Source organism: Scomber scombrus, chromosome 12, assembly GCF_963691925.1.
Source record: "Scomber scombrus chromosome 12, fScoSco1.1, whole genome shotgun sequence".
NCBI classification, from domain to species: Eukaryota; Metazoa; Chordata; class Actinopteri; order Scombriformes; family Scombridae; genus Scomber; species Scomber scombrus.
The window spans coordinates 8,564,422-8,579,472 of record NC_084981.1 but is presented as its reverse complement, the minus strand read 5'-3'; the positions used below and the strand labels follow the sequence as shown (position 1 = coordinate 8,579,472).

The following is a 15,051-nucleotide window of genomic DNA, read 5'->3' as shown; positions in this document are numbered from 1 at the left end:
GGATTTTACATTTTTGATGCATTTCCATGTACAAATGACAGCTCTCACCCACACACTTGTAAAAGTTGATGACAGATGACTTGCCAACGTGTTCCTTGAGCAAGACACTTAAACCTGATTTGACAGTGTAGGCTACTACATAGCAAGCTGACTATTCAACCCAACCAGAAAGTGAAAAAAACACCCCCGCCCCCTTCCCCGTAATTAAACTATTAATTATGTCGTCATTGATGTTGTAACTGGTTAATGTCTCAGCCCACATACAGTATCTAAATATAAAGAAACGTCTGTATGGATTTTTTGCGTCTCCAGGCGCAGTTTGGCCACTGAGGGGCGTTGTTACTGCAGTCTGACAGCTCCGGAGCCGAGCAGGGGCCCTCGCATCGGACCCAGTTTGAGCAAGTTGAGCGCAGGATAGGCAGACAGACGAGCAGGCAGGCACCGCTGCAGTTTGATGGGCGGAGGGAAGGCAGGGCCCAAGAGCACTGCGGCCAGGAAGCGGCTCGAATTACACTGGGGGTGCTGGAGGGGGGGGATGACACCCACTGGAGTGAAGGAGGAGGGTAGTGTGTGTGGAGACGTAAGGAGGAGAAAAAACCTAGTAAGCCTGACAAAGCGTCTGAGAAACCGTGCGAGGACTGTCGGCGGAAGAAGAGACGGAGACGCAAAAAGACGCTCTTTTCACCAGGGGGAACGCGCACTGATGGATTTAATGACATTTTGCATCGGACAGCTATTCTCTCGTATACTGTAAAACCAAGTTCCACCTCCTTTGTAGCTGCAAACTTTCTATTTAGTTGACAAGTGCGCTGCTCGGGAACACTGGGCATGTTTTGCGCCCTAGAAGAAACTTGGTGACGGGGAGGAAAGTTTCGGGGGGACAGCGCAATGGTTTTTGGAGCTGTGTTCGAAGGATAAAGTCGGATTTCTCTGCATGGCATTGGACTACACTGCCAGTCGAGTTTGGAATATATTCTCTGAGTTGAGTTGATGCCGGCTGATTGTGGAATAGTAAGCTGAAAAAAGGCAGCGCCTCGCAGATTTTCTTTTTTTTCCTCCTTTTTTTTTTTGGTGCATTGTGGATTTGGAGACATTCCTCCCTCTGGATTCAGCCCATGCTCTCTCCTCCCTTATCAGTGCATGCCAAAACAGAGATCGCCACGATTTCAGTCCTCCCTGGTAAGTATTTTCTGTTTACGATCAAACTCAGCTGGGAAAAGTCGAAAGCTTCCTCAGAATCTCATCTGTCAAGATTTGGGCTGTCAGGACTAATAGGCTGCGTGATAGTAGAAATGCTTTGCGCGTTTTAGGTTTGCACTGTTTTTGTGTGTGCTTGTAGCTGCATGACAAAATTAGAAGTGTTTTACTTGTAGGTGAATTTATAGAGTTTTTTTTCAAACCAAGATTTCCTTGTGGAGACTTTGCAGAAGTCTGTAAAATAATTAAGTTATTAATATAAAATTAATTAAAATTAAGTTGGAAAATATATATTTTCTTTAATGTGCATCTAAAAAAAGAATGCATTGGACATTGTCACCAATCATATAGTTTTTAGCACATATAGTTTTTTGTTGTTTGTTTAAAAAAATATCCCTCATTATATGTAAAAGTGTACCCAGTGAAATGGACCCTTGTTTATTTTAGAAGGCGATGAACCACACAGCACCTTGCATCATCACTTTAAGGCCCATTAACAAGTGTCCTGGTTATTTATTACTTTGCTTAATTTTCTACATTGCATTTATGGTGCCAATTATCCCGTGACCGCAGTTGTTTTTTCACTGCTTGGTGCCGGAGCCCTAAATCACTGAGCAACTCCAAATGAGCCCCCATTGTGGAAAAGCCAACTGATTTGAATTTCAATAGGAATTCAAACAGTGCCAAGAAATTTCATTCAAAGCCTGGTTTAAATGAAGGCTGTGGTCATGTATGGATTAAAGTCCCCCATGTGTCCAAATGTCATGTCGTCAGTAACACTATAAAGACCAAATGATGTAATAAGGAGCACATTATATCCTCATTTCACTTTTCCCCTCTTCTCTATTTCTCTTTTCTTGTGTTTTAGATGTTATTCCTAACTTTAGACTATTAGTTTATCTTTTTCCTTTTACCCTTTCACTTATTTAAGTGTTGTTATATTTGATAGCTGTATAATCTTTATTCACACACCTGTAAAAGATGTAAAACAAATGTAAGTTTCTATGTTTTTCTGCTCTCTATTCGTTCTGCTAAAGTTTTTAGACAGTGGTAAGCTCAGTGGCTGATTTATGCACTGATTGATTAACTTAAAGTCATTTTCAGATTGGTTTACTTTCATTAATTATTCATGTGTCTGAGCTGTCATTGTGTATAATTAGTTACCTTAATTGCTAAATCAACCCGGGCGTATTTCTTTCTTAAAGTCGGTATACATTCATGGATTCACCGAGACAACATGTGCGCGTCCATTGTCCGGACCCATTGTAGTCCCTTAGGGGTGAAATTAAAATAAATCGGGGTGTGCAGGTTTACAGGTTTGCTCTCTAAAAGTCAAATTACATGTGTATTTGCGGGTAAAACCGATCGATATCTCCAGCTGGAACAGAAGGAGCTCAGGGAAGCGTGACTACACCAAACCTCCAGAGACACTCCAGCGCGGTTGAACCGCAGATGTCTGGCTAAACAGATTGGTGTGTGTGTCCCAACATTGCAATATTGCATTTCAATTAAAGCTTTACTGGTTTCATAATCAAGTCACGGAAATGCAATAAAAGCCCTTTACGAATACAATTAACACAAATGCAGCAGGGCGGGCAACAGGTTTGGCGCATCTGTTGCGCACCCGAATAAACGATGTCCAATGAAACGAAATGGGTGCCAAATCGGCCAATCTGAGATGTTTCCAAACCATATTGTGAGTTATCACTAGAGACCAGATTTATGATCAATCTGGAGGAACATTCAGAAGCAGGGAAATGGTGCACATCATGCTAAATGATTCACAAGATTGGGTTGAAATCTTTGCATTTTCTCACACCAGATTTGTGTGATATTTGACTTTCATAAACTTAAAGTTATAAAGTATATTTTAAAAGTATGACTCAATCAACAACCTGGTTAGTCTGTGAATACTGAGCTTTATAGACATATATATGATTATACGTATCTCTTAATTGGTTTGTCTTAAACACACAGTAAAATGCACACAATTATAGATGAGAAGCTAAGGTAGATGCAGACTGTTTGTGTGTTGTCTGCTGGTGCCTCACAGCTTCGGTATGTCTGTGGCACGGCTTGTTTGACAGCATTTTGACACATTTGCTCCCCTGTCACTTTCTCATGTTTCATTCTTGTATCTGATTTTGTGGGAAAAAAACATTTTTTAAAAAGTGGAAGAAGTTCTTTGAAGTAATGAATTCATACTGAAATATGTTTTCTTTTTGTCATCTGTCTTCCTCCCTGTCCACGCTTCTTTCTACATCTTCAATCATCACTCCGTCACCGCCTTCCCTTCTTCATTTTCTGTCTCCCTCTGTCACCTCTCAGCCCAGGTGATTGGGTGAATTCCAGTGAGTGACAGGCCGACCCCGCAGCAGTTGATGGTTGGGCGGACCCCCTCAGATGGGATCAGTGTCCAGGGGGAGGTGGAGAAGGGGGGTATGGGGAGCGCTTGCCCCCACTAACGGGATGGCCTCGTGGGCCTGGCTGCTGGCCGCCGTCCTTCTGTCCCTGCTGACTGTCAGCGTGGCCCGGCCGCCCCTCACCGCCACCAAGGAGGAGGAGGCAACTCTGGAACCTGAAGGTAAGCAGCGGGGGGTCAAAGAGGGATTGGTATGAAGAGCTGGGGAGGTGGAGCAGGGGTGTAAAACCATTTGTTGTGGTTGTTTTTAGAGAGCAGGTGTACTTGTGTCAGGATCCCCCCCCCCCCCCCCCCCCCACCACCACCACCACCTTAAACCTGACCTTAAAGTCCTTTTTAACATTTGCATTTTTTCCTGTCCTCATCTAACTTGCATTACTTTTATTCTACTTATAAATGTTCCTCATGAGGAACATTGATCTCTGCGGTTTAACCCATTTGAAAAAAGAATAATGAGAAAAGAAAAAAAGGAATGACTCTTCTGATTTGGCGGTTCACTGTTTCCACTGTTACACTGTCCGCTGTTTCACTTACAAGTTAGTATTTCAAAGGTTCTCGCTTAGAAAAAATGAGATCATTTAGACCTCATCGAAAACAGTTAGGAAAGATGGAGTATAACGTTTTAGGGGATTAAAATAAAAACAGAAACAACCGTAACCTCGGCATGGCAAGACTTTTGTTTTCCTCACCGTCAGGCGTGTGATTCACACTCTGTTGTTTTACTACTTTTGCTGATGTCTGTGGTAGTTTAGGGTATACTTGAGTGTTAAAGGCAGGTTTGTGAATCCTTGTGGGAGGACAAGGGAGAGCTGTGAAGTAGGGTGGGACAGTGTTTATGCTGGCATTTCTCTCATGCCCTGCTTGCCTGGAAAGAGGCAAATAGAGTGAAGGAAAGGGGGGGGAAAAAAGTTGTACTTTGTTTTTCTTCGAGATATGACTGCTCTGCTCACTTTGTGAATTCAAATACGTCAAGGTCATTTTTTTTTAATTGGCAAATCTTTTGAGAAACCTTTTTGTGAGAGTCCCTTTAAAGTACAGACAGCTTTTTTTTCTTTTTTTGGTATTTTTTCTTTTGAGGCTTCTCCATTTTTTTTGTCTCCAGTCGCTGTGTCTGGACAGAGGCTAGCTAATTAGAGTTGTTGTGATGGATGGTAAGTCACATTCCAAAGCCTTTTGTTCCCCGGCTTTAATCAGCATACTAATTGCAAGTTAGGCCAACAACAGAGCATCACTTTTTTAAGCCACCTCTCTGTTTCCACACACAAACACATACACATACATACACACTATATACCCTTTCTTGCCCTTTGCCCCAGAGGTCAGGTATCATTGTTACTTACCTTGATGAGAGGCTGCTTGTGTTCTCCTGCCCTGTTGTTGTTTTTGTTGTTCTGTCTCAGACTGTTTGGCTCCATGCAGATGGGTTTGAGCCCCACATGGAACAGACGCTCCGCTACACGGCCACAGAGAGGACAGAGGGAGGGAGACAGAGAGAGAGTTTTCCAGAGTTATACAATCTTCAAGGAAACTTCTAAGAGGATTTGTGCATATTTGACTTCTCCTTTAGATGGAGAGATTACAGAGAGCTGGGCAGCGGTGAAGTCATGTGACTGGAGATTAAGTGGATAGACCTGGGGGTCACATGATGAGGGATCAACAGGGCATGGAGAACCTGGCCTGGCTTATCTGATCCCGAATCAGTTTTTCTGCTGCACATGGCAAACACGTTTTTTTTTTTTTTTTTTTTATACTGCAGCTGTGCGTGATTGAATCAGTGTGTGTGTGTGTGCGCCTCCAGTTTGTTGTCTACTCCTTCTGTTCGCTGCTGCTGGTCGGCTACACTGGTGTCACCTGTAGGGCATAAATGTTAGAGAGACAGATTGACTGGTCCCGCCCTCTCTGTCCTAATAACACCCCCCCTGCAGAGATGTTTGGGATTCCCACCCACCCCCTCCGCCCCCTCTCTGCCCTGCAGCCTGTGTCACACCACTGTGAGTGTGTGTGTGTGTGTGTGTGTAGGAGCAGTAATTGTTGTAGATTCATCAGATTGCATATCAATGTTGTCTCTATGGAACCCATTCCTGCACCCCTGGTGGCCCTGCTCGTTTGTTTACCTGTGGCTGCTGTAACAGTAGAAGTGGAGCAAGCGCACTGGTTTAGGCTTCTACAACAGGCCTATTGTTGTTGCTCTAGCCACTTCAGTATCTATGGGAGTGTTTACCTTGCCCAGGCGCTCTCCGTTTGCACAGTGATTAGAATACTCTGACTTGAGCTGAATAACAATGGTACCAAACACAAGAGGTGTGTGTGTGTGTGTCCTTAACATTGATATTCTCTGCTCTTGCTCTGTAGTGTGTTCAGGCCCCTTTTTTTGCATATAATGTTGAATAAATGTGGCACCAGGCACAGTGGAACGCAGGCTGAATGCGAGTTCAGCTGACTGAAGTCGGCTCATAGTTTGGCTGTACTTTCCCGCTCTCCCTGCCAAACTCTACTCTTCAAAAAAATATTCTGATCAGTGTGGAGGCAACCACTTCAAAATAGCTGAGTGGTTAAATAATTAAAGTTATGTGTCAAGGACAAGTGCTTCATGCTCAGACTTACAAAGGAATAGACGGATGCTTTTTAGGCAGCAGTGTATGAATATATCTGCTCTCTTGGCACACCTCTGTGCTTATTTGCTGCATGATTTCTACTTTTAATATAGTTTCCACCTGTATACTGTACTTTATTTAATAAGAAACATAATCAGCCGCACTTGTCTGTATTTCATAAACACTTATGATGAATGCCTGCTAATTAAGATTATAGCTTCCATTAGACAGCTGGTACTTGTGTTTCTGTGTGTGTGTGTAAATGTGTGTGGAGGTGGGAAAGTCAAGGAGTTGCAGGCTTATTACCTTTCTGTAACACTGTGCTGTCTACACAGTAGGAGTACGGCTGTTAAAGTATAAAAGTGTCAGCTGGCTGGTAAATGACATGGAGGGTGTGTGTGTGTTTGTGTGTGTGTAGTTGACTGTGGAGATGGCAATGGAACTGAACTCTAAACAAACGCAGTGTGACAGCCGGTGGTGTGACCGGGGGTCAGTTGGGCTGAATATACAGCCTTTTACACAATGACTTTTATTAGCCTGTCGTTGGCTGGTGTTAATCTTGATGGTTTGAGTGTGTTGGCGACTGTGACTGTGTGTGTGTGTGTGTGTGTGTGTGTGTGTGTGTGTGTGTGTGTCTACTGTTATTTGCCTACGCTGATGTGCTAGAAAATACCCTGCCACTCCACCGTTCAATCTCACACCTGGCCGATAAGATGCTGGGACGAGCTGCTACCTGTGCCAGATTGTGCCTCAGGTCTCAGTGGACTGTTCTGTGTGTGCAGCAGGAGGCAGAGAGGAATCTGAGCCAGAATTACCAGTGTGCAGTCTGAAGGAAATAACTGAAGAAAAGTGAAATGTATACAGACATTAAGGAAATTAGAGCTCCAGTGTAAAAAACATTGATATCCTAATAAAGGTTGACAACATTTTATAGCTATTTTAGATTTTTTTTTGGTCAAATTCCATGAAACTACAGATGTGTTACTACTTTTAAGTAGGGCACCCTCTTTTTTAAGATTTGATCCCTGCCCTTTGGTGTATTTTTGTGCAAGTTGAACCTCCTGCCTGCTCACTAAACGAGCATACCTGCTGTTTACATATTTCACTCTGAAGATGAATCACCAGAAAGCAGAGTAAAGTAGAAGAAAGGGTCACCACTCCTTCACCTTAAAGAAGATTTTGGGAGATAAGGGGGTAGCCGGTGGGTTAAAGGGGTCGGGTGGGGTTCAGGGAATGCCTTGTTGAGGGGTGAAGGGGTGGGCAAAACTGGAGGGGCTGTTACCATGGACGCCAGCAGGAGCCAGTTCACAGAGCTGCTCCTTTGTCATAATAAAAAAAAAAAAGCCATGAAGGGATTTGAATGTGAAAGGACACAGACATCAGAAAAGAGGGAGAGACAAAAAAAGGGGAGAAAAGTCCTGGGATTTGAGGACGTGAGCAGGATACAGAGGAAAGAGGAGAGGAAAAAAGGAGGGATAAGAGGGGCAGCAGAGATAATGTGATCTGGCAGTGTGTGTGTGTCTGTGTGTGTGTGTGTGTGTGTGTGTGTGTGTGTGTGTGTGTGTGTGTGTGTGCGTGTGCGTGCCTGAGTGTGTCCCTCTGAGATGGCAGTCATTACATCTATTCCACCTATCCCGTTGTGTGGAACGCGACAGGGAGGAGATGGAAGAATAGACTTGCGTCTGAATGAGCATCTCTGCAGAAATAAATTCATAAGATCATTTATGTAAGAAAAACTCCGGGGCTATCATAAACTCCGCCCTCGCCACTTTGCCAACATTGCGGCTCTTGATGGACAGTCAGAAAGACAGACGGGCAGGCGGGATGGCCGTCAAGGCGTCAAGGAGGTGATTGTGAGAATCACTTGCTGCTTTTTTGCCGCAGACACTTCAGACTGTGAGACTAATTATTGCCAGCCAAGACGGTGCGAATCGGGAGGATGAGTTAGCGAGGAGTGGACAACCTGAATCTATCACACCTGATAGACACGTGTAATAGCTGTCAGAGAAAGGAGAGAGAGAGAAATGGGTTTTGAAATGGAGATGTGCTTCAGGAGAAGAGACAAAGTGGGAGTGATGATGGAGGGAGGGAAGAGGAGCAAAGCTGTTTGATAGAAATTGAGCAAAAATCTGTGTGTGTGTGTGTGTGTATTTGTGTGTGTGTGTGTGTGGGAGAGAGAGAAAGGGAGAGATGCTCCCGCCCCCCTCCTATGGTGCAGAGAGGGATGAAACTTTGCAGAGATGAAATATCTGCAGTGAAGTGTTTCAACTCTTCAACTCAGCATGCGTCCCTACACTCTTGTAAACCCTCCTCAAGGTTTGCAAGGAGTGTGAGTGTGTGTGTGCATGTGTGTGTGTGTGTGTTTGAGCCTGTATCTCCTGGTGTGTATGTGTGATATCTGCCTTTATTGAACACTGTATCTAAGTTTTCTCAGCATGTATAAAGTTGCATTCGTGTGTGTGTGTGTGTGTTTACATGATAGAGGTTCCCATGAACAATCAGGCATGCTGGAGGTGTCAACAAGTTTGGGAAAGGGTCAGAGTTAGGTCAGCGGGGTCAGGGGTGTGAGCGGGTGAGGGGATGTGTGGGAAGAGGGGGCAAAGCGGAAGGGGAGGTGAAAGAGGGAAATGAAAGGGGGCTAGCAGCAGGAGGAGGAGTTGATGGAAGGGGACAGATGGATGCAGCAGAGATAACAAAATGATAAAGGCAGAGCTAACACGTGCATGCTTTCTTTAATCAGATGTACCACTTCCTATTCCTGTCTGTTTATTTTCTCTCCTTCCATCTCTCCTTCGTCAGAGCTTTCCTTGTACTGTAGCACACACATCCATGCGCTTGTGCGAGTATCGTCTTTCTATAAAGCGCCTCCGTTCCCCCCCTTTTCTCTCCTATGTGCAGACAGACTGAGTGTATGTGTGCGTGAGTGTGCGCGTACATTAAGATCCAGGTGTTGTGTCGCTACGTCAGCCTCATTGAGGGGCCCACCACATTGAAGTTGTCCATACATGCAAGCTTCACGCTGGCTGCTTTTGTGTCCTGGCAGTTACATATCCCTAATATCCTACATGAAACAATGAAGGTAAAACCGGAGCCAGTAATAATATCAAAGTGAAGGCTGGGGCATCCGGTATGGAAAACATGTCGTAAAAGTTAGGAGGAGACAGCTCCCATCAATCAGCACAGGAGCACCACCTCTTATCAGACCACACACTCAGTCCTGGCAGGAGGGGTTAATTATTTCCGGATCGAAGGGAAGAGAGAGAGAGAAAAAAGACAATACAAAAACAGTACCTGAGTGAGTGCGCATCGCCCAAGGGGAACATTTAGAGGCTTGCACACATGCCTCGTCCTCTGGCTCGCAGCAGAATGACTTTCCCTTCCTGTTGAGGCCGGAGCGTGCAAGCATACTTTTACATTTAACGCACACAGCAGCACATAATGGGGGAGGGATGTTGTTGAAAAGGTGTATAGAGGTACAGGAAAGGCTGGGAGTGCCACTGCCTCCATAATTACACCTATCAGCCTTCAGCCAAATGCATATACCGTACCTTCATCATTGGCTTCTCTGTATGCTTTTCCACTGTTGCTATTTTCCCTCCCCCTTAAATGTGTTTAATCCGTCTCATTTTTGCCCACTTTTCCCTGTGCAGAAAACACACTCTAGCGTACACGCACACACACACACACACACACACACACACACACACACACACACACACACACACACACACACACACACACACACACACACACACACAGTTTTTTGGACATTTTTGTACTGCAATAAAGAGGAAAACTTGGAATTTCCTCCAGTTTTTGTTCTCAAGAGTGAAGGGTTTCGCATTTTGTGTATGATCGTTTTGTGTTTGTTTCTATGTGCTAAAAGTCTGCAAGAGCCTCAGGGTGACTGGAGCTGGCTTTAGTGTGTACATGGAGAAGCCAGCTTATATTTCAGGCAGGTTTTCCCCCCTTTTTTTGTTCAACATTCAGCCACAGTCCAGAGCTTTCATAGACATTGACAAAATGCGTCCTGATGTAGAAGTGCAGTCTCAGCTATGGATACTCCAAAAATCCCTTTGATATATTGGACATTCACCTCGTTCTCACCGCGCAGTTGTACAAGGCAGAGGACACGGTGTACACACATGCATTCACAGGCGGACTTGGATTTCCTCCCAGAAGTGAAGGTTTTATGCACTTTGGAGTCGAGCGGAGTTTCTTGCTCTCTGCCTTGGCCGGCGAATCCTGTGCAGGGGTTGTAGATCCTCCATGGCCATGTTATGAAAGAGAACCAAGAAGAGAGAAAGAGAGAGAGAGAGAGAGAGAGAGAGAGGGAGAGATGGAAAACAGAAGAGTCAGGCTACAGCCAGGTTAAGGTTTTCGAAGTTTAGGCGCACAGTCAAAACCAGAGAAAAGCCAAAAAACAGAGCCCCCCCAGCCCCCCTCCCGCTACCCCTACCCCTCCTCCCCCACCTCTCCTTCCCCTGCCTGACAACTGCTTCCGTCCCAGACCTTTCTGGCTGCTTTCTTCTCTGATGGGCAGACGTTGCTGAAGTTTTATTACCTTTTTTTTTAGGATGCGGAGATCTGTCTGTACTGCTCCTGCTCACCCACACACACTGGCTGCTTGGCATCTACGCTGAAAGGGAGGGGTGGTTGGGGGCGGGGAAAGGAGGCTATCTCTCAACACAGTGATGTTCAATTCTCACCCGTTCTCAAAGCATTGATTGTTTTTTTTCCCCCTCTACACATGCTGCTCTGGCCGTAACTGCATGCTCTGAATCTATAAATGCCAATCACACTGTACACTTATAAGAGAACAGTGGTATTTTCTGAGGGCTCCATTTCAAGTGACTGACTGGGAGTTTGTGGTAATGATATGTTGGTGTGACGGTTTACAAAAAATGGGCCTCCCCTTTTTCTCTGTATTGCTCCTCCTGCATAAGTTGATTTAAGTGCATCCAATGGGGGTTATTTGGTGTTTTTGTTTCTTACACTATGGCTTGTTTCTTCCTCTCCCACCTTTCTTTCCACCTTCTTGTGCACCCTCTTCCTCCACTCTGTCCTTTTTCCCTCCTCTACCCCTTCAACCCCCTCTACCTACTCCCCCCATTTGCTCTGCAGAAGCATCGAACAAATACCAAATTTCTAAGCCCACGGTGTGCTCATTGCACCCGGGGGAGGTGTTGAAGCTCAACTGCCCTCTGCCGCTGACGGGGACCATCACCTGGACCAAAGACGGCAGCTCTCTGGGCACCAACAACCGCACCCTGATAGAGCAGGAGGTGCTGCAGATTCGTGATGCCACGCCTAAGGATTCGGGCCTATACGCCTGCACCGGCGTGGGCAAAGACACGGTCTGCTTCATAGTGAATGTCACAGGTGAGTCAGGGATCAAGCAGGACAGGAAAGGACAGAGAGTTTGGAGATTTGAGACTGGACTGAGCTTTTTTTTTTGTCCAGAAAGTGGCCATGGAGCAGATGTGGTCAGGTAGACAAAGACCGGTTCTCCTTGAATGACTCCGCGGCCTGTCGTGTGACTGTGTGTGTGTGCAAACTGCAGCAGTAGACTTGATTTAAAAAATTAAAAAAATCCAACTCTAGTATTTCTTTTAAGTATCTGTGTACAAAATTTGCAAGAAAGTGACTGCATGAAAATCTATGCATGCAATACCATATGTGTGTGCACGTGTGTACGGCATGAGAGAGGATGGCAGTAACCGTGGTTACTCTGTGCAGATGCCATCTCGTCGGGGGATGATGAAGACGATACAGAGCGATCGGAGGACACAGGGGCGGACGGAGAACAGATATGTAAGTATGGGAGGACGAAATGAGGGATGAATGAGTTAGGGATTCGCTACCCTTCCTCCCATAGTTTCAGTGCCCATGAGCAAGGCACATTTCTCACTCTGTTACATGTTGTTTCTAGCGTGAACTCAATTTTAATTCCCTGCAGCTACAGTGCAAATAACCACATTTTACTTCATAGAGTTGCATTTGGGAAATTAAAGAACATTTTGTGATGGAAATGTTACGTGACATTTTCAATGAAAACAGCAGAGACATCCTACTGAAGTCACATTTGGGAAATTAAAAAGAGATTAATGAAGCACAGAAAAACCTAGTATGTTGCCTCATATCTCAAATAAAAGAAGCATTTAACAAGGCTTAAAAATTTGGACATGGTATGCTTTAAGCTACACTCTGGTCTAATAAATAATGAATAGTCCTTAACAGCATGTCAAAACTGGAATGCTGAATGCGATAGCCAAACACTTACAGAGCCTTAATCCCTAAGCGAAATAATCTACTTAGCTTTGTCAGTGTTTATTAGCACAGTTCAGCCTGTGTGCTTATGATTAAAGAAAGAGGGAAAGCGGATGGTCTTAATTCTTTCGTTATCGGGAGGAGATAGCTGTTAACACCACCAAAACTCATGCACCCACATCTCTGCTGTTCTATACCTTAACATTCCTGTCTAGGTCTATATGGTGAGGTTTTGGAGTGTATGTTGTGTGTGTGTGTGTGTGTGTGTGTGTGTGTGTATGTGTGTGTGTGGGTGTGTGTGTGTGTGTGTGTCTCCCAGGCGAGCTGCTCCAGGGAATACAAGGATTCCTGACATTCCTTTAGCTAGTGTCTCTCAGGTAGTTGGGCCTCATGGAGCTAGCCAGTCAGTCAGTCAGCTGGACTCATCCATTATAAAAGACGCCCATCTGGACCCAGTTACCCACCTGATGGGCCTGTGTGTGTGTGTGTGTGTGTATGTGTGTGTGTGTCTTTGTGCGTGTGTGTACGTGTGAAAAAAGAGAAAGTTTTTCTATGCGTCGGTGAGTATCTGGGGTAGTAATGTGTTTATGTAGCCACGTGCGCACATGCATGCGTTCACATACACACTCACAAAAAAGGGGCTAAAGTGAAGATGAGGGCTTCCACATCTTGTTAAAATTCTCCACGCGCATTGCGTCTCACTGTGAGTCCTCCTCCTCCACTTTCGGGCTGACTGTAATTGCCTGAAATCCATTAAATATGGGGGAGAGAAAGGAACTCAGCAAGAGGAAAAAATGGGGGGGAGAGGGAAAAGATCCAGCCATTCTGGTGGTAATAAGCTGTTTGAAAACAAAGGGAAAGCTGTTCTGGCAGTACAGTCGCATTTTCTCGCCGTGTGTGTTTCTGAAAATTCAAAACCGAGATTATTATTAAAAGAAAAGAGGAAGAAGAGGAGAAGGAAGAGGCAGGATGAGGGAGGGAGGGGGGGTTGTTGGATCGGTACCAGCACTTCTCTGAGCATGGCGTGGAGCCTTGGCCTTGAGCCGAGGACTGGAGCGAGGGAGGAGGGTGCGTGTAGGCGTGGGAGGGAATGAGAGCGGAGAGTGCGGGGTGTAGTTTTATATTCGTGGCTTTTTTTTCTCTCTCTCTCTCTCTCTCTCTCTCTCTCTCTCTCTTCTGGAGCACTCAGAAGGGGTTGGGCATCAGGCCACTGCAAAACAGAACATTTTGATTTTAACTTTTGTATAGGAGATTGAGCAGCATAAGCTGGTGAAAAAAAAAGAAGAGAGTCCAGAGAGTTTATATTGTCAGCGGTGGGTGGTGTTATTGGAGGAGACATGGAAGAGCCTCTACATCTGTGAGGGAAGCTGTGTTTTTGGGGACCGGTGAGGGTGGAGGTAGGGGGATGGGGGGGGGGGATAGGAGGGTAGCACTGATGTAATGATGAAGTTAAATTGCCACGTGGAGCTTTGCTTTCTGCATTCGCTGCCCTTTCCTGTTGACACCTTTCACTCATTATTGTTTACATCATCAGTCATTATCCGTGCAGCTCCCAGTTTTAGTTAAAGCTGCATGTGATGAGATTTTTCATGGAAGAATACACCTGCCTCACTGGGGCAACTAATGTTATGATGTTAAGTTAAGACTGCAACATAAAGCTTGCATTCGAAGCGTCGTGCACTGCCAAGAAAAAACGACTTTTCCCACTGTTAAAAGGAAAATGCTGTTTAGCTACTCTCAATCAAATCTGATCAAACCACATGCACTCGTCATGAAGCAGATTAGCTGTGTTTTGAGTCTAAACTTTTATAGTAAGCTTTAAATTTGACTGTTGCACATTGAGTATAAAAATTGAGGGACCTACAGGATCTGAAGTTATGATTTCATCTATATGCACTTCTTTTTTACATTGCAATCCTAAAAATTTGATGATTTAGAATTTTTCTCAAAAAAAAAAAAATCAACCTACTTTTAGAGCCAAATAAACCATCTGAAAACCTCTTCAAAGTGTTAAAAATGCATTATCACATAGTTGAAAACAAGAGTGTTTTCCCAAGATCATGAAAAATTGATGTGCATGGTTTTCACAGGACGGCGCTGCTACTTGAAAATGTGTTCTCGATACTTCACAGTATTTCTGTTAATCTGTTATACAATGCTGCCTGATGCAGTTTGAACAGATATATGCCAAAGAAGAGGATGTCACAGCTTAATGCGAAATCATCTCAACGCTGAAATACTATTTTGGAACAGTGATGGATTTAGCTCTCTGGAGGAACTTTACGAGAGAAAAAAAATGTTGACTCATAGCGCAGGAGTTAGATAACCTCAGCTCACCCCAGGCCAGCTTAGGATAAACAGCCGTGAGTGGGGATCCGGATGCACGGGGCTTTGGGGGCGGTGGGGGTTCCTGGAGGCCACAGCAGTTTGGGCCAAGCGAGAGTTTGGCTTCATCTGGAGAGAGAGGTTACGGGGGTCGTCTCGTTTGAAGTGCTGCCCCTCTGGACTCTGGAGAGCATGGGAAACAGGACCGCTCACCTTTCATGTCCCAACCTCATCTTCTGACCC

At 44.9% G+C, this 15,051-nt stretch overlaps 1 protein-coding gene across 2 annotated transcripts in view; it reads left to right on the top strand.

The window, feature by feature from the left end:
• Window positions 1–348: 348 nt before the first annotated feature.
• fgfr2 (fibroblast growth factor receptor 2) overlaps window positions 349–15,051 on the top strand; it is a 40,470-nt gene continuing 25,767 nt past the window's right edge. Inside the window, exons 1-4 of one of the 2 annotated variants that reach the window (XM_062431074.1) lie at window positions 349–1,179; window positions 3,526–3,781; window positions 11,338–11,595; window positions 11,953–12,027. In XM_062431074.1, the coding sequence (XP_062287058.1) occupies window positions 3,601–3,781; window positions 11,338–11,595; window positions 11,953–12,027 (514 nt within the window). In that variant the 5' untranslated portion in view covers window positions 349–1,179; window positions 3,526–3,600. The remainder of the gene's footprint in view (window positions 1,180–3,525; window positions 3,782–11,337; window positions 11,596–11,952; window positions 12,028–15,051) is intronic. The other variant, XM_062431073.1, reaches the window with a different exon arrangement.